This window comes from Citrus clementina, unplaced genomic scaffold, assembly GCF_000493195.1.
Source record: "Citrus clementina cultivar Clemenules unplaced genomic scaffold, Citrus_clementina_v1.0 scaffold_5, whole genome shotgun sequence".
Classification (NCBI taxonomy): Eukaryota; Viridiplantae; Streptophyta; class Magnoliopsida; order Sapindales; family Rutaceae; genus Citrus; species Citrus x clementina.
In genome coordinates, this window is record NW_006262201.1 from 38,274,303 (window position 1) to 38,298,410 (window position 24,108).

Sequence of the window (24,108 nt, forward strand, 5' to 3'; positions counted from 1 at the left end):
ATCAATGAGGCTGGTCATGGCAAAGAAAGGGCTTCAAAAGATTCCGGGTCGCAGTTCAGTTATGCTTAACAATGTTGTGCAGCACATTACTACTGTTACTGGACAAGATTAAAGGTATTGAGTAGCGTAAAAACCAATCTGAAGGCAAAAGCCAGCGGGTGAACTTTGTAGCTATTTAGCTGTTTCAATTTTAAGCCTATTATGTCATCACTTCCATGAATTTTGATGGGTACACTGGAGAAATGTTCAATGACAGACTATCGGTTCAATTGAGTGTTAAAAATGCAAGCCTGAAGCTGCCTAAAATGGAAGATTTTCATACCTATGTAATCTAACTATTAATCAACTGTACTGTAGATACACACTCTGTTGTACTTATAGATTTTTCCTTTTTCCCAAAATGAATATTGTGAACAAAATTATATAACCTTCATTTGAATCCTTCTTTTCCTAGTAATCAAGAATCACAGTATATAAGATATACATACTCTATTTAAGCACTCTGAAATCAGAGTTCCAACTAGACAACACGAAAAGAGTCTGCTATCTTCTTCAAATCCGTGTAGTGCCTCTTCCATTGAAGACCTACAAAATCATTGCAGCAAGTCCAGTTTCTCCAACAGTGTTATAATTCTGCATTTATGATATTACAGAAAGTAGGGTAAAATACCATACCATTTCCAGTTACACTGAACAAGTAAAGACGATTTCCAGCCGCAGTTGCTGTTATCAGTACATGAGGTGGCTCCAACTCGTATCGGTAGTATGTCCGTCCAGAGTGCTCTTCTACATTCATGCTCAAAACCTTCCCCTCAACATTTTCCCCTATGACTTCTGGTCCAAATGCATTAATCACTTTTTCTGGAGGTCCAATCTTTTCAATTGTAGCGTCATCACCAAGATCTGTAATCACAAACAGAAGCGCCAGAAAAATGTAAGATGTTGAAAAATGTAACTGTAGAGCTCGGTGTAATTTAAGTTCTAGTTGAATTGTGTGGGAACCGAATCTATTCAAACTCTCTGCAAAATCTGATAGCAGAAAACTAATAGAATAGAAATCTTAGCAAATGAAGCTAGAGCTTACTATCTGCAAATCTGAGAACGGGAGCAACAATAACAAATAACCGTCCTTTCTTTGGGCTTGCAAATCTCAAGTCAATCTCTGTGCCACCCAGATCCGCGATTGATACTGGAACCTATGATGTAGAAAAAAGAGAATCCGGGAAATAAACAAAATCAATTATGTGAAAGAGAAAGAAGAAAAGGAAACAGAGACTTCTGCAAACATTTACATAAAGAAAACACTTGTGATGATGAAACAGGAGTATAAAAATACAAGTATAGAGCTAAGACTATGAGTCAAGTACGGAGCTTGGCACCTCATCCCATTCTTGAGGAACTGAAAAGAGATATGGAATGATTGGACTCCATCCAACACCATGCCCTCCAGATTTATCATCTGGTCTCCGATAAGTCCTCCAACCTGTCTGAGTGAATATTTATCTATTAAGGTGCCATAAACATACAAATAGGAAAGCAAAGGAATCCAGGATGCAAGCCGTTTTGAGATTCAGTTTCTGCTTGGTTTTAGTATCAATAGACAAACTTTTACATCCAATTCCAGCCGTATACAAGGACTGTGTTATCTTTACAATTTACTTATATAATTATGAACATAAATTACTTCTTATATCCTAAACTGAAAAGAGGTATGAAAGGCGCCGCTAACCATGCAATGAACAAGCTGCACACAATCAACTTTCGGTACGAATATCATTCAACAATCTGGATCTTTTTTTTTTTTTTAAAGTTCATGGGAATGCATGTTTAAATCATGATACATCAGTTTGTCAATCTAAGGCATACCCAAATAAGAAAAGAAATGAAAACTTTTGCTGTTGCATGATAATATCTTAAGTATAAAACAAAAGAACAGAGAAATAGAATGGATGTAACAACAAAAACTAACCTTGTTCATCAGGTTCAGACAAACCAGGTACCCTCCCAGCTAGAAGGCCTTGCTTCACAACAGCCAATCCATCTGCTGGAAACCCCAAAACTGCAGAGGATATTAAAGAAGCCCCTGATACTAAAACTGATCTTCTCTTCATAACCCCATCAACAGAGTCACTCCCCGTTGAACATGCAACAGCTTTAACCCTTGAAATCCCATTTTCTACCGAAGATATTTGAGCAAGAAAGCTGCAGCTACTGAACAAAGTTGTTCCCATTTTCCCTTAGTCCTTAAACCCTTTAATACCAGCGCTTTTTTAAGCGCGAATTCGAGAGAAAACTAGTGGCTTGGTTTATCAAAGAAAATATTCTAGAGAGAATTGAAGGCGTTAAATGCCCCTTTTTTTGTTTTGGGCTCTTGTTTTTGTGGACGTGGAGTCACTGCAGTTGTCGTTGCAGATTCTTTCTGATAGAAAATAATTGTTTAGATCCTGACACGTGGTATATTGGTATTTTACCAGTTGGGTGATTTTTATTATGTGCCCCAGTCGATATAGTTCTTCATAAAGTCAAATAAATCTCCATTTCTATTCGTCAATTGAATTAAGATTACACTATTTCTTCAGGAGTAATGATAAGTATTTCTTCAGGAGTAACGATAAGTAAAAATTGATGTGACATAATAAAATTAATTGAATTAAATATTTTTTAACTCACATAATTTATTTTTATTATTTTATATTTTTATTTAATCAATAAATTAATGACACATTTATACAAGAATTTATAATTATATCATTACTCTCTCTTCAATGTCGAAATTTTTCAAAATGACATATTTAGTTAAAACCCAACTCATAATAAATGTCAAAAACCCCAATATAGATATATATATATATATATATATATATATATATATATATAATTGAAAAAGTTAACCTAGATCAACAAGTTCAAACGCGGTCGATGTAACCCAGCAGACCCAATTAGAATGGGCGAGAATTTGATCATAAACAATGTAATCAACAATCAGATAGATGTAAGGTCCGGGCAGATATATACTGAACTATTGAACTTTGTAACGAAGCAGTAAGCATGTGCGCCAACAAGAGATGAGACTGGCCACAATGCATGTGAATGCTATAATATCATTAAACATTTCTTTTACAGAAGTATACAATCAATTTGAAGCTGTCTATACAAGACTCGATATAAGAAAACAAAAATACCTGGTCCACCTAGAGAAATACTCTATGACTATAAAGAATTAGTAGTACTACCGCCTACAGGAACCAGAAACTTTTACCAACTGAAGTAATGTGCACAGAAACGATATGGCCAAATGTGAGAGATCCTAATCATAGTCAAGGCAACCGCACAGGAAGTTTCCAGTTGTTGAATTCAACAAGGTCTCTATTCACAATAGATCCATTGTGCAGCCAGAATGTCTCAGCTGACAGGTGGAATTGCCGCACTTTCCTCTGAAGTTCCCACATTATTCCTTGCATCGCAGAACAAGGCTCTGTTTCTGGAGCATAAGCCCATAAGCACCTTATTTGCCTACCATGGGCTATCATCTGCTCGATATGTTCATCTGAAACACAGACCAAAAGTTTAGTTGTGCGATGCCTACAGATACACCTAATGAGGGAAGGAAATAAATAGAGGTTGCTGATCTAACCTGGTATTGTAGCTAGGTAATCCAAAAGTTGGCGACCTATTCGAGATGATGGCCATTTTATTGATATCTGGGTGTAGTCAATGACATTCTGAAAAGGAAATTCTGCTTCATCTGATAAGATAACAGGGACGCACTCCTGTTCAGCAAGAAATGTTTTACCTTATGCAATCATTCAATGACACTAAAATTTATTTGACAGAGCGGGGAAGGGGCAAGAGAGAGAGGAGAGAGGCCAGTACCACAAAAAAGGACTCATAAAACCTAAGTGTCCATGATGATTCTCCTCGAGGTGCAAGACAGAACTTGGCATTGCGCAGGTGTTGAAAATATTCAATCTTTCCCAATTTTTCAGGGCCTTTAAACTTCAAATCTGGAGATTCCAACTGTTTATAAAATCAATATGCATACTTTCGATACCAATTAAGAAAAACATGGAAAGTAAATGTTATCAGATTGAAGTTCCAATAGCTGGTCTAAAGATACAAGGTTACAATGTTTGCATGCTAATCAACCATAAGATTCCAATAGCAATATGGCATAAAATAATCCTTCGGAAGCCACCTACATTTAATAGAAAAAAGCCAAAAGAAAATTAAAAAAAGATTACAGAAAAGGCTGTGTTGCCGAAGCCTCACAAAGATATACATGAATTCTCATAAAAATTTACGTCATGCCATGTTGATCACCATATCAAACAATAGAACGAATTCAATTAACTACATAATATGGCATAAAATAATCCTTCAATTAACTACCAATAGCAATATGGCATAAAATAATCCTTCTGAAGCCACCTACATTTAATAGAAAAAAGCCAAAAGAAAATTAAAAAAAGATTACAGAAAAGGCTGTGTTGCTGAAGCCTAACAAAGATATACATGAATTCTCATAAAAATTTACGTCACGCCATGTCGATCACCATATCAAACAATAGAACGAATTCAATTAACTACATAATATGCAAATGATTCTGAGTGTAGGCGATATAAGGAATCAAAGTCAAAGACAAATACGTTATATTGTTTCTGTGCTACTGAAGATGTTCTGTGCTGTAAAACCAAACTAATGTCAGCAACTCAACATATCTACTTTAGAAAGTCACCATTATATATATGACAGAAAACCAAGCAAGTTCTGCTTCCAAGTGCTCATGTAAAATCCCATGTACAGATGCATTTAAATGTCTCAACTGAACTATATATTATGCTAAAACTTAAATCATAACATAAAGTTTGATGTATAAGATACCTTTATCCAGATAATTTCTAAGACACATAAAACAACATACCTGATCTGGATATTGATTTGCAAGCTCAATCAATTGAAGACGCCCAACCTTCCCTTGTGCACGACCTAAATAGTTTGCCAAGTACTTACGTTTTGATAGAGGCAAAGGCTGGACCAAGGTAAGCCCACGTTTAGTCATCCCATCATCAACGTTGCCAGGAATGATGATATCTTTCCAAGTATTAAAGGCACTTGTGTCTCTCTTATCAGTTCGATCCCCCTGCACCAACAGACAACATTCTTCAGTCAAATAATACACTAGATTAGTTTCACATGACAAATCCATAGCTTTTCTAACAAACAGGAAATCAACAGATCTAAAACTTCTTTTGTTGATTTTACATTCCCATATTCTTATCACTAACGCCTCAAAACCTATGACAATCAATAGTTGATTAGCAATGGCGCCGAGATCCAGATAGTAGCAACATCTTAGGTTCTAAAGTAAACTGATACTGGTCACATTTTTAAACACGCAATAGAAAAATAAGAGCTCATTAAAGGGTGTTGGGAAGGATAATACCTCAGGAGTAAGAATTATCGACCGATTTATGAATGTTGCCCAAGATTTAAACAAGTGAGCTCCTGCACCACTGCAAATGTAAAAAGGCACACACACATTTGCATCAATATAAGGCAAACTTGAAACAAAATTTTACTCTGCCACTACTAACTTTTTGGCATAAGAAGCACGTGACTAAACCTTGGGAAGACAAAAATGTGATCGCGGCCTCCAGATCGCCTAAAATACGGCATTTGTCTTAAGACCTGGAAACAACATATCAGTAAGAAGAGCAGAGAGAGAGAGAGGGAGGAGGAGGAGGAGGAAAAAAAACACATTTATAATAAATAGATAAATATTTATACCTTGACATAGGTTTGGTTAATCTCTTTGTCATTAAGACCTCCCATCATCCTAACACATTTTGCATACGCCGGCACAAAGAATAAATCCGCTTCCTCTTTCTTTTTGGTTCGAAATCTCGATTGCAGAAGCAGCCTGTGTATTTTAACCTGCAATTCACATATTCAAAAGTACGTAATGGAATTGCAAACTGTTAGTATAATGAGTACGGGATTTAAGAGTATAATAAATAAAATGATCAAATTTTGGGACAAAATTTAAATACCTGAGTGCCCCACTGGCCTTTCACGCAAGAATCAGCTGAAATGGCTCCGTCTCTGCCGTACAACAACAATTTTAGACCGTCCAGCTCGTTCTCGTCGTAGACGTAGATCTTGAGGGAGAGGTGGGACCCGTAACCTCTCTCAGGCCACGAGATTGATCTGCCGCCGTCGGATATGTGAACGTGGTTTCGATGAGATATGCCGTCCTGATTGACGGGGGAGGAGTGGCAGGGAGAAAATGATTGATCGAAGAGCCTGGTGAGGAAGAAAGTTGTGGTGACTAGTAGGAGGGCGCCGATCTGGTGCGTGCGGGTGCAGGGAGTGAAGATTCGAGATTTGTTGTTGTGTGAGCTTCCCATTTCTCTGTGTAGTAGTAACAAGCTTTAGGACTTTCAGTTAGTAAAGTTACGTGGTTTCACTGTTTGATGTTTCAGTATGAATTGAAAGGTGAACTGAGCGTCTGAGCCAGGCACTGAGTCCGCAAGAAATCAGCGTTGCGAAAATGGCGACCGTATCCAAATTTGCAGTAATTACTTATAGGTCCCTAATTTTTAGATTTATATTAAATAAGTCCCTGTACCAATTTAGAAAGACCAGATTACCTTTGAAATTGGGGCATTTGATTATGCAACGCTGAAACCGCTGTTACCTGCAGGAGAAGGAAGGCATCATTAAATGTTTAGAACAACTTGTGAAGAAATTTTATTATTGTAAAGTTTGAAATTGAGGTGTTATATTTTTTAAATTACAATTGATGTGAAAAAAATTATAACTATAAAATAAAAATTAATAATATATAATAAATATAAATTTTGAATAATAATTTTTAAATTATTAAAAATATAATAAATTTTTATTACACAAGTAAAAAATTATATCAACATAATTTTTAAATTACAGTAGTTAGTATTTACTAAACAGTTTAGTGCTATAACTTTCAAGTTGCTTGATTATGCAGATAGAATCTACTTACTTCAAAAAAGCCAACAATTTTTAATGGGAAAAAGGCTTACAAATTTTATCTGAAGATTATCTATGATGATCAAAATATGAAGGATATATCCGAAAAATTAGCAAATGAGTGATACAAGAGAGCTCCAAAGAATCATCCAAATTAATAGTTTGATTCTGCAGCCAGTCCCAGAAAAACTCCATGTATTGCTGAATGCTGAACAAGGTCACGCCTGCCGTCAGCTATCATTGGCTCTATATTTTCATTCATCTGAGCCGTGAAAAATCAAAGTTAAGCAACACGAAATGTTGAGGATTAAGAGTGTAACATGTGAATCAATAATAAGTAAATAAAGTGCTGACCATTGATTGTTACTTGTGTGTAGTCAAGGATATTCTCAAATGGCAATTCTATTTCATGATAACATGACATTCAACACAACCATTAGCATTATTTCAGTTGACTTATTGTATCTATGAAGTTGTGCGGGAAATGAGAATGTATGGCCAATGAAGTTGTGTGGATTATCTTCATGGGTCTATATCCTCAGCAACAAAGTTTTATTTCAGTTGACTTATTGTAGAATCTGGAGTCCAAGAAGATAATCTATGAGGAATTAGGCAGAGCTTGGCATTGTTAAGCAGTTTAATTATTAGGACAAATGTACTTCAAATCTCGATATTTCAACTTTATAATACCAAATTATTGCAAATATTATGTGCATTAAAAAACATATAATGTATTAGGATTATCATGTGAAAATGTTTGATGACATACGACTTTTCTTGTATGCAATTAGAACTAGTCGTAGGTATTAGATATCATATCCTAAATGACGCGATAAAAGCATATGGTTCAAGTTCTAATTGAATGAATTGAATTGTGGTGAGGAATTTAATCTGTTTTAATACAAAAATTAAGAAATGAATTGAAATTTAATTATATCCCAATAAACTGATTGTGAAACTATATATTGGATTTTTCATTAATAACTTGAGTTAACTTAGACAAACACAAGCAAAGAGCTATATCAATAAAATTCATTTATTCCTAATTCAGCTATACGTATGTGATATATGTAACATATATTATTAATTTCTGTGACACTAAAGCTATATATTAAACCCACTAAATGCTTCAATTAACAGCAGCGCAGACTCGTCTAATCTCCCCCTCTGAGCCAGTTTTGACGCCAAGATTGCCCATCTTCACCATTGCTTTGGCAAAATCAGCCTTGAAAGATGGCAATGGCCCAGAGCTAGAAGAATTCCCGACAGCGCTACTAACATAGGATTCAAGTATCTGCTTGGTGTTCTCATCATCATAAAGCCTAGCATCAGACGCTATCACAGCAAATCCATTTTTGATGTTCAAAAAAATCTGATCATCGAATATGAAATCAGTCACCGGATCCAGAGGTATTCTGGTATTAGGGTCGCCCTGAAATGGGCACTTGGATTTGAGTTGCTTCAGGAATTCAGGATTTATCGCTGGATCCGAACCACCTCCAGGGGTGAAATTGTAGAGACGGACTTGCATGAAGAAGCAAGCAGTGAGTCCAATCGTATGCCCACCTGAAAATAAAACACCAACTTAGTAGCTTTAATTATAACATAATTATATAGACTTCTAAATGTGTGTAGACAATCTAAACCAACAAAAAGATTCTTAAAGATTGTGTATCGGTATACCGCCACTAAGAAGGACAAGATCTCTATCAGAAAGACCCTTCTGCCTGAATTTAGATTTAAGAAGCTGAATTGAGTCATCAACTTCGGGTAAATTATCAGCCAGGGATTTGCTTGAAACCTTTCCATCCCTACGGCCGGTTGGTACTTCGTAAAATGGCCCTTTAACCTGTCAAAGATACCAACGCAGAATTTTTTTTTTAATAAAAATAATAATACAAAAGCAAATAAGTGAAATCTCCCGGTATAATAAATTTTACCAAAGCCACAGCATCTCTGGCAGCCAAAGCCACAATATCCGCGCAAGAAACAACTCCAGGGCAAATACCTTCCAATTTTGCTTTGGCTTCTGCTATGATCTCAAAACCACCAACTCCTAAGTTTCCCGACGCTTTTCTTTCTCCTTCTTCACCTTTATCAATCAGTATTGATGCGTCACAGCCCTGAACAAGCAATATATCAGCAAAAATCCTTCGGAATTGTGTGTGTGTGTTTGTGCACGTGCCACAGAGAAAAAAAAAAAAAAAACCTCGACATAGCAGTCATGGAACTGAAGCCTTAGCAAAACTGCGGCACTTCCTGGGTCACGCTCAAAGGTTTTCTGAGTGACAGAACTGACAATGGATTCGGCATTTGGGCATGTTTTTGAGTAGAAGCCAACTTGGAGTTGCCCTTGTGATGAAACAGTTCTGGCAGCAAGAAGGTTATAGATAATAATGAGAGCAAAAACTAAGGCCTTTGGACTTTTAAAATTGAGCATTTTGAAAAGATGAAATAAGTGACATAAACAAGATAATGAGATATAAATTCTGATCTATAAATTGTATCTAAAGATTTCAGATTATATGATTCATCGATGAACCGATGGCCTCTTTATATAGTACTGCAGTTGTGCATGTGCAATGTGTCCGAAAACTGCATATTTTCTGTTCACTTCCATCATTAGTTTTTGTTTGTCTTAAATTTTGTTTTTTAATATTGGGATTATCATCACATCGTTTGCAAATTTTTTTCCGGGGTAAGAATGAAAATTTAGCTCATTTATTTTTAAAGTTCATGATTAGGTGATCAATTATGCAATCAAAGTAACCGAATAAAGCAAAACGAGATCATAATGTCAGACTTTCTCTAGTTAAATTCAAACCCCGATATAGCAATATTCTTTAACTTGGAGAATTTTTTTGACTAATTAGTACCCAAAAACTAAGAAAGCTAGTTTTATTTTATTTTAAATGCAGCTATATATTATCTTCCTTTCTGGTTTACACCGACTGGTTGAGATTGGAAAAGTCTTGAAGAAATCGTCATCTCCAGCAACTTTTTTCGCTTCAGCTTTGGCACATACTAACTATAGCAGTAGGAGTTATAGCTAGCAAGCTGGCTGGCCAAAGTTTCAAAGTAACGCCTACTTTGCTCTCTGCAGAATTAAGGCAGTTGGGCATCTTTCTCCAGAGAATTCACACTGCTCATTCAAATGTTTAGTACAACTTTATTATTGGTTAGGTTGTAGGAAGCTGGTAAATTTTGTCTGGGAGAGAATTTAGCCCAACTACATAGTGTGAAATAATGACTTTCACTTGCACGGATCGCTTGAATATACATAAAGACAGTTTTCAAGACCCTTATCTTACTCACTTTCAGGCTCTTTCTGCTCTCTTAGAATATTAGATCCACATATCACATGAGTAAGATTATCTACTGTTTTTTCTTATTTTTTGGTACTATTACTGAGCTCTTACTCAATATTAGTGGAAGCTTTTGAATTAAACAGCTTCATTACCAGCTGGCGAAGACAACTGATGGGATATTGTTGCACTCCTATCAATTAATGAATTTAGTTTCTACTAAGTTGAGGGTTGCAACTTCTTTTGTCGTCTTGCACTCCCATCAGTTAATCACTTCCTAATTTTTTTTCGATAAAAAGTATTATTCTATTTTTTTTTTTGGTACAAGGGATCATCTTCTCGACTAATTCAAATTCGAGTCGCGTAGGATCACTAGGGTGGTAAAATTCTCCCAACAAGTATTTAACACAACGACTAATCCATATTCGAGTCGGGTAGGACTACTAGAGCAGCAAAAATCTCTGAACAATAATTTAAAGCAGCTGCATTTTCAAGTTTCAAACTGAAGACTTTAGTTAAGTTAGAACAATCTTATGTCAACTAATCTACGCGCTTGTTGGTAAAAATATTATTTTTTTAATTACCTTGGAATAATATAATTACCAATACTAGGGCTGGCAAAATTTGACACGACCCGATTACCCGACACGAACACGACATAAATAAATGGGTATGAGTCGTTAAATTTAACACGATTATTAAATGGGTCGGGTTCGGGTCAACACGATTTTTTTCCGTGTCGGGTTTGGGTTAAAATTCTTGACCCATTTACCCGATCAATGACCCGATTATATTTTCTATTTTAAAATAATTTACATATTCTTATAATTAAAACTCAATTATTAGAGATGATTTTCTTTTTTTTATTCTTTAAAAGGGTGAATATAAACACAATATTTTATCTATAAAATTTTACATACATTTAAAGCTTCAATAGTGTAAATGTGTAAAAATTGATAGACATGTATATTTTATAATATTGATATATAATATTATATATATATATAATTAAAACCTCAATAGTGTACATGTGTAATATATTGGTAGATACATATATTTTATAATATCGATAAATTATGTATGTATGTATGTATGTATGTATTTATGTACATACGTATGTATGATAGTGTGTAAATATTTAATGTAACTTTTGTTCAATATATAGATATTAAACAGGTTATTGGGTAACCCGATTATTTTTCCGTGTCGGGTTTGGGTCTCAATATTTTGACACGATTATTAAATGAGTCGGGTTTGGATCGACCTAAATTTGACACGACACGAAGCTGACACGACACGAACACGACCCGATGACCCGTTTTGCCAGCTCTAACCAATACCACTAAGATTCATAAAATTACAATAATATAATAAAATAGGACTCCCTCAAAAGTCGGTGGTTAATTTATTTGCAAGCACATGACTTATTTTCTTGAAGACTCAAAAAGTATATGTTCTCTTTCTTTCCTCCGGTACATCCTTAACGCTAATGTTTATGTAATGTTGAATTATCTGTAGAATTTTTCTAATTGTTAATATCAAAACTTAGTTAATTTTTAATAAATAATAACAACAAATACAATTTTAAATTTCAGAGTTCTGACAAGCACATTATTTGTAAAACCCCAAAGCAGGCCGAGGACATTGAGCCTAAGCACTCAATACAAGAAGCCCAATAAGCCACCCTTTCTTCAGCCCCCCGGTCTTTACTTTTAGAACCCGTATTACAATGATTTTTCAAAATCATTTATATCTTCGAAAATCATTAGCTAACACAATTTTTTTTTTCTTTTTCCCCTTTGAAGGAAACACTCATTTATATTTTAATATTTACTCTGATGGTCTTATGGCATCATCTAATGTTACCATCAGAAAAAATAAATAAATGAACAAATGATAATTTTTTTTAAAAGTATAATAAATAATTTCACAATGAATGTATAAGATTAAATTTTTTTATTAATAGCTCAAAGTTTGAGCCACTTTAATGTATGATGTATCACTTCTAAAATTATTTACACATAATTATATTTTAATCAGCTAAATGTATTTTTTTTTAATTATCGAATATCAATAATAATTTTTTAAAAAATGTTGATCGTAATCTATCTTTGTATATATTTAATAGTAGATTAATAGATATTATTATAATATTAAACGAAGTCGGTTTTTAATTTGTTTATATCTAAAGAATCCAAAATGAAGTCGTTTTGGTCTTATCATTGTTCGGTTCCGTTGGGAAGACTGCACAAGTAGTCTTAAATTAGTCTCATCTTCCTAACGCGACGTTAAAATCCCGTCCTAGGGTTTCATTTTCTCTTTTCTGAATTCCTGTCAGTTAATTGTAATAAACTACTCAATAGTGATACAGTGAGATTCAGATTTGATAAGAGTTCAAATATGCCTCGTCGACGGGATGACGACGACGACGAGATGGACGCGGAGGAAGACGAGTACGACGAGCAAGTCATGGACGATGAAATTGACGAAGAAGAAGAGGAAGAAGACGATCGCTCCAGCAGGAAGCGGAGGAGATCGCAGTTCATAGATGACGTGGCAGAGGAGGATGACGAAGAGGAGGAGGAGGATTATGACGATGATGAGGATTATGGAGGTGGTGGCGGCGCTGCCAGGAAGCCTAAGGCTAAGAGGAGGTCCGGTTCGGAGTTTTTTGATCTGGAGGCGCAAGTCGATAGTGATGAGGAAGAGGATGAGGAAGAAGGAGAAGACGGTATGCTTCTGAACAATTGATTCGGTTAATTTTAGATATTTGTTGTGATTGGGTTATTTTAGGGTTTGGCAATAGAAATTGGTAATTTGATAAGCTAGAAATTTAGATTTTTACTCATATATTCTTTTTTCTTTTTTTATGCTTTAGTTTATGGCAACATTATGAGAATAGAATGAACTTCATTACAAAGTAGAAATAAAATCTATTTAGCTTCACACTGAATTCTGTCCACAATGCCTAGAGAACGTGTTGAAATCTTATGTAATTGATTAGCACTGCTGTTATGCTTCATTGGGTACTTTTAAGTGACAATTGGTCTCCATGGATTGGATGTTGCAGATATAGGGTGCATGGGGGGTGGATGTGGTGATGTTTTTATGTTTCTCTTTGATAGAAGTGCATTTAGTTTACAATGTAACTATTAGTGAGAGATTAGAATTCATGAAGTAGTGGTACAAAAGAATTTGGTCGTGTAATTTACAAATAAGATGATCTTTTTTTATTGCTTGTGAAGAGGATAGAGCTGCTGAAATGGACCTTTTATTTGTCAGAGGATGATATGTAGAAATAACTGACTGATTCTTGAAATTGAACCTCTTTGGCTGAGTGATACGAGACTTTCTGGTGTTAATAAAATTCACAATCTTTAGTCTGTTAGATATCATTGGGGGTGGGAAGTATTGGAAATCTGTTTTGTGAGGTCTAGGCTTTTGCAATTGAGCTTGTGGGTTCTTATTTGAGTCATATCTTTTGGAATGAGTGCAAGAAATTATTTTACAATAGATATATTGAAGCCATAGCATGTAGTGATAAATGTCAGCATTGAGTCAACGAGGATACTAATTTGATATGTATATTCTTGATTAAGTAGTAGGCTGTGTAGTTTATATGAAACTTTGATTCTTCCTTGATTGAGATGATGGATAGGGTAAACTGTGTAACTTAGTCTTTTTGGTTCGAGTGTGTGTTGCAGTAACATTTCTTAACCAAAACAAAAACAAGCTGTTGCAGCAGCCATATTTTGGTTTTGGAAGACAATATCATCTTTGTAGTCTTGAATCTGGATCCTTAGATCGTTTAGCTGTGTAGAGGCTAATTTGGTCCTCGAAAGAGTATTTTCAATGAGGGTCCATTTTCCATTTTGGGTGTGTTTTCTTGATGTGTATATGCTTTCATTTACGGGAAAAAGTGTCCCAGCAACTGGTGAATTCCTGTTTCTATGGTTTCCCTTTTCAGCATTTGCCACGTTATTTCTGTGAAGAAAGTATTATGTCAGCTAATTAAAATTATAGTGAATTGAGAGAAGATCAACCTTTTCAGTTATTCATGCACTTTTATTTTATCTCTTTCGGAAGACATTAATTATGTAAACTATACCTGTTTGCGTGCACACACTGAAGTTTGACTGTTTCTAGTGATTCTTGGATTTCATTTTCTTCTTCCTGCCCTCTCTGTTGTGCTGATTTACATATTGTTCAACATGCAGACTTCATAGTAGATGGTGGAGCTGAGTTACCTGATGAAGATGGTGGTAGAGGGATCCATCGCCGCCCACTTCTTCCTCGGGAGGATGAGCAAGAAGATGTTGAAGCTCTTGAGAGAAGGATTCAGGCAAGATATGCAAGGTCAAGTCACACAGAATATGATGAGGAAACCACAGATGTGGAGCAGCAAGCTCTTTTGCCATCTGTTAGAGATCCAAAGCTCTGGATGGTTAAGTGTGCGGTATGTTATTTTATTTTATGCTCCTCCTTTTTGTTAGTTATCTACTTTGCTTGTTTATCTGTCCACCCCAAAATTTTCTTCTTTTTCTTAGTATTATTTTTATTATTATCTAGGCTTGTTATATTGTTTAACTGTGTTAAGGAATGTTAGATTGGCCGTGAACGAGAGGCAGCCGTCTGTCTAATGCAAAAGTGCATAGATAAAGGATCTGAATTGCAGATCAGGTCTGCTATTGCTCTTGATCATCTTAAAAACTACATCTATATTGAAGCAGACAAAGAAGCCCATGTGAAGGAGGTACATGATAAGTTTTGATCAAGTTGTACGATTATTGATGTGTAGATGCATAAATGATGATTTCAAAGATTGATCTATTGTTGTTTTGCTTCTTTTTCAGGCGTGCAAGGGTCTGCGAAATATATATTCACAGAAAGTAATGCTTGTTCCAATAAGAGAAATGACTGATGTTCTTGCTGTTGAAAGCAAAGCAATTGATCTTTCTAGGGATACATGGGTCAGAATGAAGATTGGTAATTATAAGGGAGACCTTGCTAAGGTACGATTTGTGAGTTTTGTATCCCATGTGACGCTCTTGCTCAATTTTTATTGATCTGACATAAAGTTTTGTGCTTTTAGGTAGTTGATGTGGATAATGTGCGGCAGAGGGTTACTGTGAAATTAATCCCCAGGATAGATTTACAGGCTCTTGCTAATAAACTGGTATGATTTTTGCTGCCTATTTTATGTTTTTTAACTCGCGTGTGATGGATATAATTTTTAAAGTTGTGTCAGGAGTTATATTAGTTATGAAGAGGTTTTCTACTGTTAAACTTGTCAATGTGAAATATCTCCTGTGATATAGGAGAGTGTGCTTCGTAGGTTGGATTTTTCTTTTATTTGGTATCATTTGGTCTTTTGTTTTGTTAGTAGCTGGTATATGTTGTTAATCATGAGGAAATCTCGTTTTGGTGCACAGGAAGGTAGAGAAGTTGCGAAGAAAAAGCCATTTGTGCCGCCTCCACGTTTTATGAATGTTGATGAAGCTAGGTATAATTGATTGTGTCCTTCTGTCTCAGAATATTTATTCTGAAATGTATGTGTAGCATAATTTTTTGCCTATGGTTTTTTTTTTGGTCCAGGGAGTTGCATATACGTGTAGAGCGTAGACGAGATCCAATGACTGGTGATTACTTTGAGAATATTGGTGGTATGTTGTTCAAAGATGGTTTCTTGTACAAAACAGTTTCGATGAAATCAATTAGTGCTCAGAACATACAACCAACTTTTGATGAACTCGAAAAGTTCCGGACTCCTGGGGAGAATGGAGAAAGTGATATTGCTAGTCTTTCAACATTATTTGCGAACAGAAAGAAAGGGCATTTCATGAAGGGTGATGCAGTTATTGTTATCAAGGGAGATCTAAAAAATTTGAAAGGTTGGGTTGAGAAGGTTGATGAAGAGAATGTTCATATCAGACCAGAAATGAAAGGGCTTCCTGTAAGAATTTATGAATTTTAAGAAATGTATTTTTTCTTTGAAAATAATTGTCCAGCATGTATCGGATACTAATTATTCTGGTCACCGGAATGACATTGCCTTTGAATGATTGATTTGTAGAAAACCCTTGCCGTAAATTCAAAAGAGCTGTGCAAATATTTTGAACCAGGGAATCATGTGAAAGTTGTCTCGGGAACACAGGCAGGTGCAACTGGCATGGTTCTAAAGGTTGAGCAACATGTTCTCATCATTCTATCTGACACAACCAAGGAAGATGTAAGCCAAATACTTGTTTTCCCTTTTTTCTATTTGTGGGTTGAGGGGCATTGTCTTTGCAACATAGTACTGGACTTCATGATATGTTTTGATTGGAAAAACATTGAAGAGATAATAAAGACGTCTGTTCTCTTCAGATTCGTGTGTTTGCCGATGACGTTGTGGAGAGCTCTGAGGTTACTACTGGTATAACCAAAATTGGGGACTATGAGCTTCGTGATCTTGTTCTGCTGGAGTATGTTTCTGTTTCTTCAAGGATCAAGTAATTGCTATTCAGTATGCCATTCTCTGTCTTACATGTTTTGATTATTTGGTGCAGTAACAATAGCTTTGGGGTGATAATACGTGTGGAAAGTGAAGCTTTTCAGGTAAGTTTCCTTACCTCAAGGGCCAAATTGTGAATATACGTTTAAACATTCTAAGCATGTTACATGTTTTCAGGTTCTGAAGGGAGTTCCTGATAGACCTGAGGTTGCTCTTGTTAAGTTGAGAGAAATAAAATGCAAGCTCGAGAAGAAGTCTAATGTGCAAGATAGAAATAAGAATACTGTTGCAGTGAAAGATGTTGTGAGGATTGTTGAGGGCCCATGCAAAGTACGATTCCCCTTTCAAATTTTGATTTGGATTATTAGTTAAGATGAGTGCTGGCTTATTCAATTTCTTTTTTTGTGTTGTTAGGGTAAACAAGGTCCTGTGGAACACATATATAGAGGAATTTTATTCATCCATGATCGACATCATCTTGAGCATGCTGGCTTTATTTGTGCTAAATCTAGTTCTTGTGTTGTTGTGGGAGGATCACGTGCCAATGGGGACAGAAATGTAAGTCTTTTTGTTTATACTGTACATTGACGTTTTATATTGGGGAGCATCTTTAGGTTTTGCTAGTGTCTTGTTAGCCCCTTAGAGCTCACTTGTGTTTCTAAAATTGCTTAGGGTGATGCCTACTCAAGATTTAATAGTTTAAGAACACCACCTCGTATTCCCCAATCCCCAGGAAGATATTCTAGAGGTGGTCCTCCAGGTAATTGCTTGCCACTGAATCATTGCCCTGGTTGTTTACAGAAATTTGTCATTGCTGGTTGTTAATATTCTCAGCATGTTTAATGATTTTTTTAATTGAATTGGATTCTATTTCAGCCGGAGGAAGGAATAGAGGTGGAAGAGGAGGACATGATGCTTTGGTTGGGACTACGGTGAAAGTTCGCCTAGGTCCTTACAAGGGCTACCGCGGGCGGGTGGTAGATGTTAAGGGGCAATCAGTTCGTGTTGAGCTGGAGTCACAAATGAAGGTTGTTACAGGCAAGTTTCTGTTTATTTGGGAAGCATTTGTATCTTAATTTTTTTTTTTACTGGTTCTCTGTATGAACAATTGAAATTGTTCCATATGCAGTTGATCGAAGTATGATCTCTGACAATGTGGTTGTTTCAACACCGTACCGGTACATAGAATTATTTTTTATATTGTTTTATCATTTTTTAATGTTAAAACTTACTGTACACGTGATTATGTTTTGCAGTGATACACCTCGTTATGGTATGGGAAGTGAAACTCCTATGCATCCTTCTCGAACTCCACTGCATCCTTATATGACTCCAATGAGAGATGCTGGGGGTATGTACTTCATGTTTGATGATCTGCTGGTTCTCTTTAGAGGCAACCTTTGGAAAAATATCTAATACTACTTCCTTCCAGTTTATACCTTTCTTGTAATTAAATCTTCTTTCCTGCAGCAACACCCATTCATGATGGCATGAGGACACCTATGCGTGATCGAGCATGGAATCCTTATACACCAATGAGTCCACCTAGGTTTTGCACTGGATCTGACCATTCTGTCTTGTCTTCTATTTTTCTGGTTTCCATATAATGAGAATGCTTTGATTGATTGCTCTGTTAAATTTTAGTAGATCAAAGCAGTAGTATGCTGTTGAGGAGATAGACCCCATTTTTTTTATGTTTTCCACATCCTAGCTTTTACATATCTAGTTGATGCAAGCTAAGGTTCTGTTTTAGTAATGCCCATGGTTTACAATTTTAAATGTTGAAAACAACATTCTATTTCTGAATTACTTTCCAAATTTCAGAGATGTATTTAAGTTGTCTTGGTATCGTATTGGTGCTGCATTTTGTCAGCACGACATCTTCAAATTATCACCATACCCCATGGTGTCTACAATGGTGAAAACCACCTAGATATGCATTTGGAGTTGAAGAGATCCGTCTTTTCAGATTTAGTTTTCTAATTTATGAGGAAGACTTCATGTGAAACTAAACTGTAATAAAAAGCATTCATATTTCTTAAATATGTTTCACACCTGGGAACTTCTTGTATTCAATGGTCTTGTGAGTTCTGAATGCTAATGAGAAGATTTTGTTTTGTATGTTTTTTGACTAAATGATCTTTGAATTTTGACGACAACAATATAGGGATAATTGGGAAGATGGAAACCCTGGCTCCTGGGGAACCAGTCCACAATATCAGGTGGGAAGATTTTTAATTTGACACCATCAATGGTGAAAAATGTTCCATCTTCCCTCTTTTTTTTTGGGTTGAGAAGTAAAAATCATTGTTGTTTCTTCCAGCCAGGAAGTCCTCCTTCACGTGCATATGAAGCACCTACTCCTGGTTCAGGTTGGGCTAGTACACCGGGTGGCAATTATAGTGATGCTGGAACACCAAGAGATAGCAGTTCGACTTATGGTAATTTGTTTGTTTTGACATTAATCATTGAACCATTCATTTCATTTCTCCTTCCTTTTTCCCCCCCTCTCCCCCTCGTGTAACCAAACTTGAGTTGTTGTTGCAGTCAATGCTCCAAGCCCTTATCTGCCATCAACTCCAGGTGGGCAGCCAATGACGCCAAACTCAGCATCCTATCTTCCTGGCACTCCTGGGGGGCAGCCCATGACACCTGGAACTGGTGGTCTAGATGCTATGTCTCCTGTTATAGGTGTGGTCAAAAGTTTCCCATCTTTGCTAGTATACATTTTTTTTTTTTTTACTCCCTCATGATTGATACGTTTAGATTTTGTTGCTATGAACCTTTTTTCTTGGAATTCTTTTTCAGTATTTTGATTGTTTCTATTCTCTGATGTGATGTATGTGTTGCATATGTGAGCTTGTCATGCAAAACATTCTGCATGTGAAGTTGTGCTCTGATGCATAATAGAGAAAAGTGGTTCCATTTATTGAAAAATTTGACAGCATAAGTACTTGAGCTCTGCTTCAGATTGCGTTAGTTTATAGAAAAGCCAACTTAGGAACCCTATTTTGAGTAGCTATAATCTACTCAACAAAGCCATAATTTGCCCATTTGGATGTTGGTTTCCAAATCTAGTCTCACGTTACCTATGAAAAAATTGTTAATGTTAGAAGTGTTTTTGAAGGCTTGAATATTCTTCCTTCCCTTTTAATTAGCTGTTCCCAGGATTTAAAGCTTACGTTCAATTGCAGGAGCGGACAATGAAGGACCATGGTTCATGCCGGACATCTTGGTACGTAGGTCCGGAGAGGAATCGGTTGTTGGAGTCATCCGAGAAGTGCTTCCGGTACGCATTCTTGTTGCTTGTTTGGTTTTATTTTGGTATTGTACGTGAATTTTGTACTGTAGTAATGGCGACAGTCCGGAGTGGTACTTCATGAGATGGAAATTGATGGCTTTTCTTAGTTTTGCATATTCATCCAGCGCACATTTCAGTTTATGTAAATGATGATGATGATGTAATAATAATAATAATATGTAGTTAACACTGGCACTCCGCGGTGCAGGATGGGTCATGTAGGGTGGTCCTTGGTTCAAGTGGGAATGGTGATACAATAACGGCGCTTCCAAATGAAATAGAGATAGTGCCGCCAAGGAAAACCGACAAGATCAAGATAATGGGTGGTCCACATCGCGGTGCAACAGGCAAATTAATTGGTGTGGATGGTACTGATGGAATTGTAAAAGTAGATGTCAGTCTTGATGTTAAGATATTAGACATGGCTATACTTGCAAAATTAGCACAACCATGAGCAACATGGTTATAGACGAAAATTCATAGTGTATATTTGTTGTTCCTAAATTTTGAGTAAAATTTATTAGAGGATTTTCTTTCATGCGATGAATGGACGCTCTCATCATTTTTGTACTTTGTGCTTTTAGTAGGGTTTCACTTCCTGAGCGGCAATGATTGGTGCCAACTATTGACTTGTCAATTAAAGAAACTAATCAAAGCTTGTTCTGGCACATAACTTTTCCATCCATCCATCCAAAACCTTTAAGCATGTAGTTGAAGAGGGGTGGCAATTCAAGTTAGATATGTATTTATTTAGTTTAATTGGATCTGATACTATATATTCAAAATCTTTTGAATATGGATATGGATGTTTATAAAATAATCAACTGGATACTGGATGAATATGGATATTAGATATTTAATTCATTTATGTTAAAAAATAAAGTAAGAAATTATATATATTTCCCATGATATCCATTTATTGAATGGATATCTCTTTTTATATTTTCAATTTTGCAAACCTTAGTTTATCTCTTTTAGTTTCACACACTAGCCGCTCGTTCTTTGCTGGCCACTGATATCATCGACCGTCGCTTGTTTGCGGTTTATTAGTTATTCATGATTTTGCTCTCTCTTCTTTGGTGATACAGTTGCTTCTTCTTCTTTTAATTTAGGATATCCTTGTCTCTATATTTCTCTAAATGCATCAATTACACGTGTTAGCTTTTGTTTTATGTTTTGATATCAATTAATGGTCCAAAATGTCTTTTGAACTGTGGAAGTTACCTTTTTTTTTTTTTTTTTTGCTTGAATTTAATGCCATTTGAAATTTATAGGTAATCTGGTGTAATTCGCATGTTAATTTATGGTAATTAGGTGCACTCTCACCATCCGCATGTTCTATTTCTCGCCCTTTTTTAAAAAATTTTAAGTGTGGATAACATCTTCTAAAAGGGTGGAGTTGTTTGTGTTGTGCGCGGAATGCGGAATCAAGCGCACCAAAAATTACTGAAAAATAAAAGGACACAAGAATTTACGTGGTTCGGTAATTAAACCTACATCCACGGAGGTAAGAAAGAATAATTGTTTATTTAACAATTAATAGAATACAATATTTGAGTAACGAATCTCACTTCCCAGAACCCAAATTATACCCAGTACTCTCACACTCTGCAGGAAAGATGAATTCTCCAGACACACTTCTCTCACTTCTCTCAAAAGCTTAGAAACTTATAAGCTTAACAATTTTGGGATGATTTAGAATGGAAGAAGTGCCATCTATCTATAGGGAAAATAATGGCACTATTGCACCAACCCTTTTACTATTCCACCTAACCTAAGCAAATAGTCAATGGTGTCCATTTGGCAAATTTGACAAATTTGCCAACTTTCTATTTTTTCTTCAAATGTTTGGTAGCTCTTTGAAAAATTGCCACATGCTTGACAAATTCTCCAAATTTGAATTCAACATTTCGGCTAACCTTGACAAATTGTTAGCAAAATGCAAGTGGCTTTCTTATTTTTCAACAATTCTCCACCTCGGCAAAGATTTGTCCAAATCTGAGCCGACAACCAACGAACCATCATCCCCAAAGTGGCTGCATCTGTGTGACTGCCTACGTACCCAAAATTTGGGATCAAGCCAACCGTAGTTCAAAATTCCCGAAGGACATATCTTAACACAATCGAAGGATTTGAATTAATTTCAAGCAATGTTGAAACTTAACTCCAGAAACTACCTTCGTCAACATATCTGATGGATTATCTTTGGTATCGATCTTTCTCAACAACACAACACCGCTCTCGATAATCTCTCTCACATAATGATATTTCACATCTATGTGCTTCGTCCGAGCGTGATATGTTTGATTCTTCGCAAGGAATATCGCACTTTGATTATCACAGAAGACCGCAATATTCTCCTGGATTACTCCCAAATCACCTAACAAGCCTTTCAACCAGATAGCTTCTTTTACAGCTTCAGTTGCTGCCATATACTCTGCTTCCGTAGTGGACAGAGCAATTGTCGATTGTAGAATCGACCTCCAGCTAACCGGACCTCCACCCAATGTGAATACGTAGCCCGTTGTTGATCTTCGCTTGTCAAGGTCTCCAGCGAAATCAGAATCACAATACCCAACACATTGTTGACCACAATCCTTCTTGAACAATAACCCAACATCAAGTGTCCCATACAGATATCGGAGAATCCACTTTACCGCAAGCCATTGATTTTTACCCGGATTGTGCATGTATCTACTAACCATGCTCACTGCTTGAGATATATCGGGCCTTGTGCATACCATAGCATACATAAGACTACCCACAGCACTAGCATATGGAACACGAGCCATGTAATCGCGCTCCTCTTGAGATCTAGGACATGAAGAAGAGCTTAATTTGAAATGAGGAGCTAGAGGTGTACATACCGGTTTTGTTTTGTCATCCATACCGAATCTTTCTAGCACTTTCTTCAAATAAGACTTTTGAGTCAACCATACGCTTCCATTCTTCTTGTCTCTACGAATCTCCATCCCAAGTATTCTCTGTGCATCACCCAAGTCTTTCATCTCGAACTCAGAAGCCAGCTGCTTCTTTAATCTTTCGATCTCATCTCTATTCTTCGAAGCTATAAGCATATCGTCGACATAGAGTAACAAATAGATGAAAGCTCCATCTGATAGTCTTCTAAAGTAAACACAATGATCGTGTTCACTTCTGGTGAATTTCTGCCCTTGTATAAATTGATCAAATCTTTTGTACCACTGCCTTGGCGATTGCTTCAGTCCGTACAAAGATTTAATCAACCTACATACATGATTCTCATTTCCAGCAACTTTGAAACCACAAGGCTGAATCATATAGATTTCCTCCTCCAAATCTCCATGTAAGAACGCCGTCTTAACATCCAACTGAGCCAACTCTAACTCATATTCTGCAACTAAGGCAAGTAGGATACGAATGGAAGTATGTTTTACAACTGGAGAGAAAACTTCATTGTAGTCAATACCTTCCTTTTGAGCAAAACCTTTTGCCACGAGCCTTGCCTTGTATCGAGGAGTTGTTTGATTCGGAGATCCTTGCTTTTTGGTGTAGACCCATTTATTGCCAATAGCCCTTTTCCCCTTTGGTAACTTTACAAGTTCCCAAGTCTGGTTTTGATTGAGAGATTTCATCTCTTCCTCCATGGCTAGCTTCCACTGATCACTTTCATTGTTGCGTAATGCTTCACCGAAAGTATTGGGGATGTCATCATCAATAACTGGAAGTGCATAGGCTACCACCATATCTTTAGTAAGCCATCCGGGTTTCTTTATCTCTCTTCTTGGCCTCCTTGTTGCTATAAAATCATCATCATCTACATCATCAATTGTTTCTTCATTTTGTGGGACATCAGAAGAAACAACTTCTTCTTCAACTTTAGGTGTCACCTCCATAGTTGAACCATTCTTTGATGTAGAACTAACTGGTACATATGGAGTTGCATCAAACTCCACCCGCTGCAATACCTCTGTGGTCTTGTTCTCCACCTGCTGAGAACTTGAAGCTTTTATCATTGAAG

General features: G+C 36.2%; 5 protein-coding genes across 7 annotated transcripts in view; 2 read left to right on the forward strand and 3 right to left on the reverse strand.

Annotated features, from left to right (window-relative positions):
• The window catches only part of LOC18043102 (pentatricopeptide repeat-containing protein At3g21470), a 2,014-nt gene extending 1,678 nt beyond the window's left edge, over window positions 1–336 (forward strand). The window contains exon 2 of the mRNA XM_006434298.2: window positions 1–336. This exon is cut by the window's left edge and continues 41 nt beyond it. Within this exon, the coding sequence (XP_006434361.2) occupies window positions 1–112 (112 nt within the window). The 3' untranslated portion in view covers window positions 113–336.
• Window positions 337–423: 87 nt separating this feature from the next.
• On the reverse strand, window positions 424–2,354 carry LOC18041924 (psbP domain-containing protein 4, chloroplastic). The gene is made up of 5 exons (XM_006434299.2): window positions 1,970–2,354; window positions 1,380–1,483; window positions 1,085–1,196; window positions 676–903; window positions 424–585 (listed from the first exon to the last, which is right to left on the reverse strand). Exons 1-5 carry the CDS (start codon window positions 2,229–2,231, stop codon window positions 521–523), a joined length of 771 nt encoding a protein of 256 aa, XP_006434362.1. The 5' UTR covers window positions 2,232–2,354; the 3' UTR covers window positions 424–520.
• Window positions 2,355–3,072: 718 nt separating this feature from the next.
• On the reverse strand, window positions 3,073–6,553 carry LOC18041925 (probable glucuronosyltransferase GUT1). Its single transcript, XM_006434300.2, has 8 exons — window positions 6,052–6,553; window positions 5,789–5,935; window positions 5,625–5,689; window positions 5,445–5,514; window positions 4,923–5,141; window positions 3,874–4,017; window positions 3,635–3,770; window positions 3,073–3,547 (listed from the first exon to the last, which is right to left on the reverse strand). The coding sequence occupies exons 1-8, from the start codon at window positions 6,406–6,408 to the stop codon at window positions 3,318–3,320; spliced, it is 1,368 nt and encodes a 455-aa protein (XP_006434363.1). The 5' UTR covers window positions 6,409–6,553; the 3' UTR covers window positions 3,073–3,317.
• A 1,487-nt stretch (window positions 6,554–8,040) lies between these two features.
• LOC18041926 (peroxidase 13) lies at window positions 8,041–9,515 on the reverse strand. Its single transcript, XM_006434304.2, has 4 exons — window positions 9,219–9,515; window positions 8,950–9,132; window positions 8,693–8,858; window positions 8,041–8,575 (listed from the first exon to the last, which is right to left on the reverse strand). The coding sequence occupies exons 1-4, from the start codon at window positions 9,447–9,449 to the stop codon at window positions 8,139–8,141; spliced, it is 1,017 nt and encodes a 338-aa protein (XP_006434367.1). The 5' UTR covers window positions 9,450–9,515; the 3' UTR covers window positions 8,041–8,138.
• Window positions 9,516–12,524: 3,009 nt separating this feature from the next.
• LOC18043019 (putative transcription elongation factor SPT5 homolog 1) lies at window positions 12,525–20,655 on the forward strand. Of its 3 annotated transcripts, none has more exons than XM_006434305.2 (22): window positions 12,525–13,045; window positions 14,532–14,770; window positions 14,921–15,067; window positions 15,168–15,326; window positions 15,407–15,490; window positions 15,747–15,817; window positions 15,910–16,267; window positions 16,388–16,543; window positions 16,681–16,778; window positions 16,863–16,911; window positions 16,985–17,137; window positions 17,222–17,365; window positions 17,480–17,567; window positions 17,684–17,845; window positions 17,937–17,985; window positions 18,064–18,158; window positions 18,278–18,356; window positions 18,975–19,029; window positions 19,131–19,248; window positions 19,355–19,498; window positions 20,002–20,096; window positions 20,317–20,655. In XM_006434305.2, the coding sequence occupies exons 1-22, from the start codon at window positions 12,715–12,717 to the stop codon at window positions 20,560–20,562; spliced, it is 3,120 nt and encodes a 1,039-aa protein (XP_006434368.1). In that variant the 5' UTR covers window positions 12,525–12,714; the 3' UTR covers window positions 20,563–20,655. The 3 variants fall into 3 exon arrangements, with proteins under 3 accessions (XP_006434368.1, XP_024039054.1, XP_024039055.1); XM_024183286.1 differs by having other exon boundaries at window positions 20,292–20,419; XM_024183287.1 differs by lacking the exon at window positions 12,525–13,045 and having other exon boundaries at window positions 14,686–14,770; window positions 14,912–15,067.
• The last annotated feature ends 3,453 nt before the right edge of the window (window positions 20,656–24,108 follow it).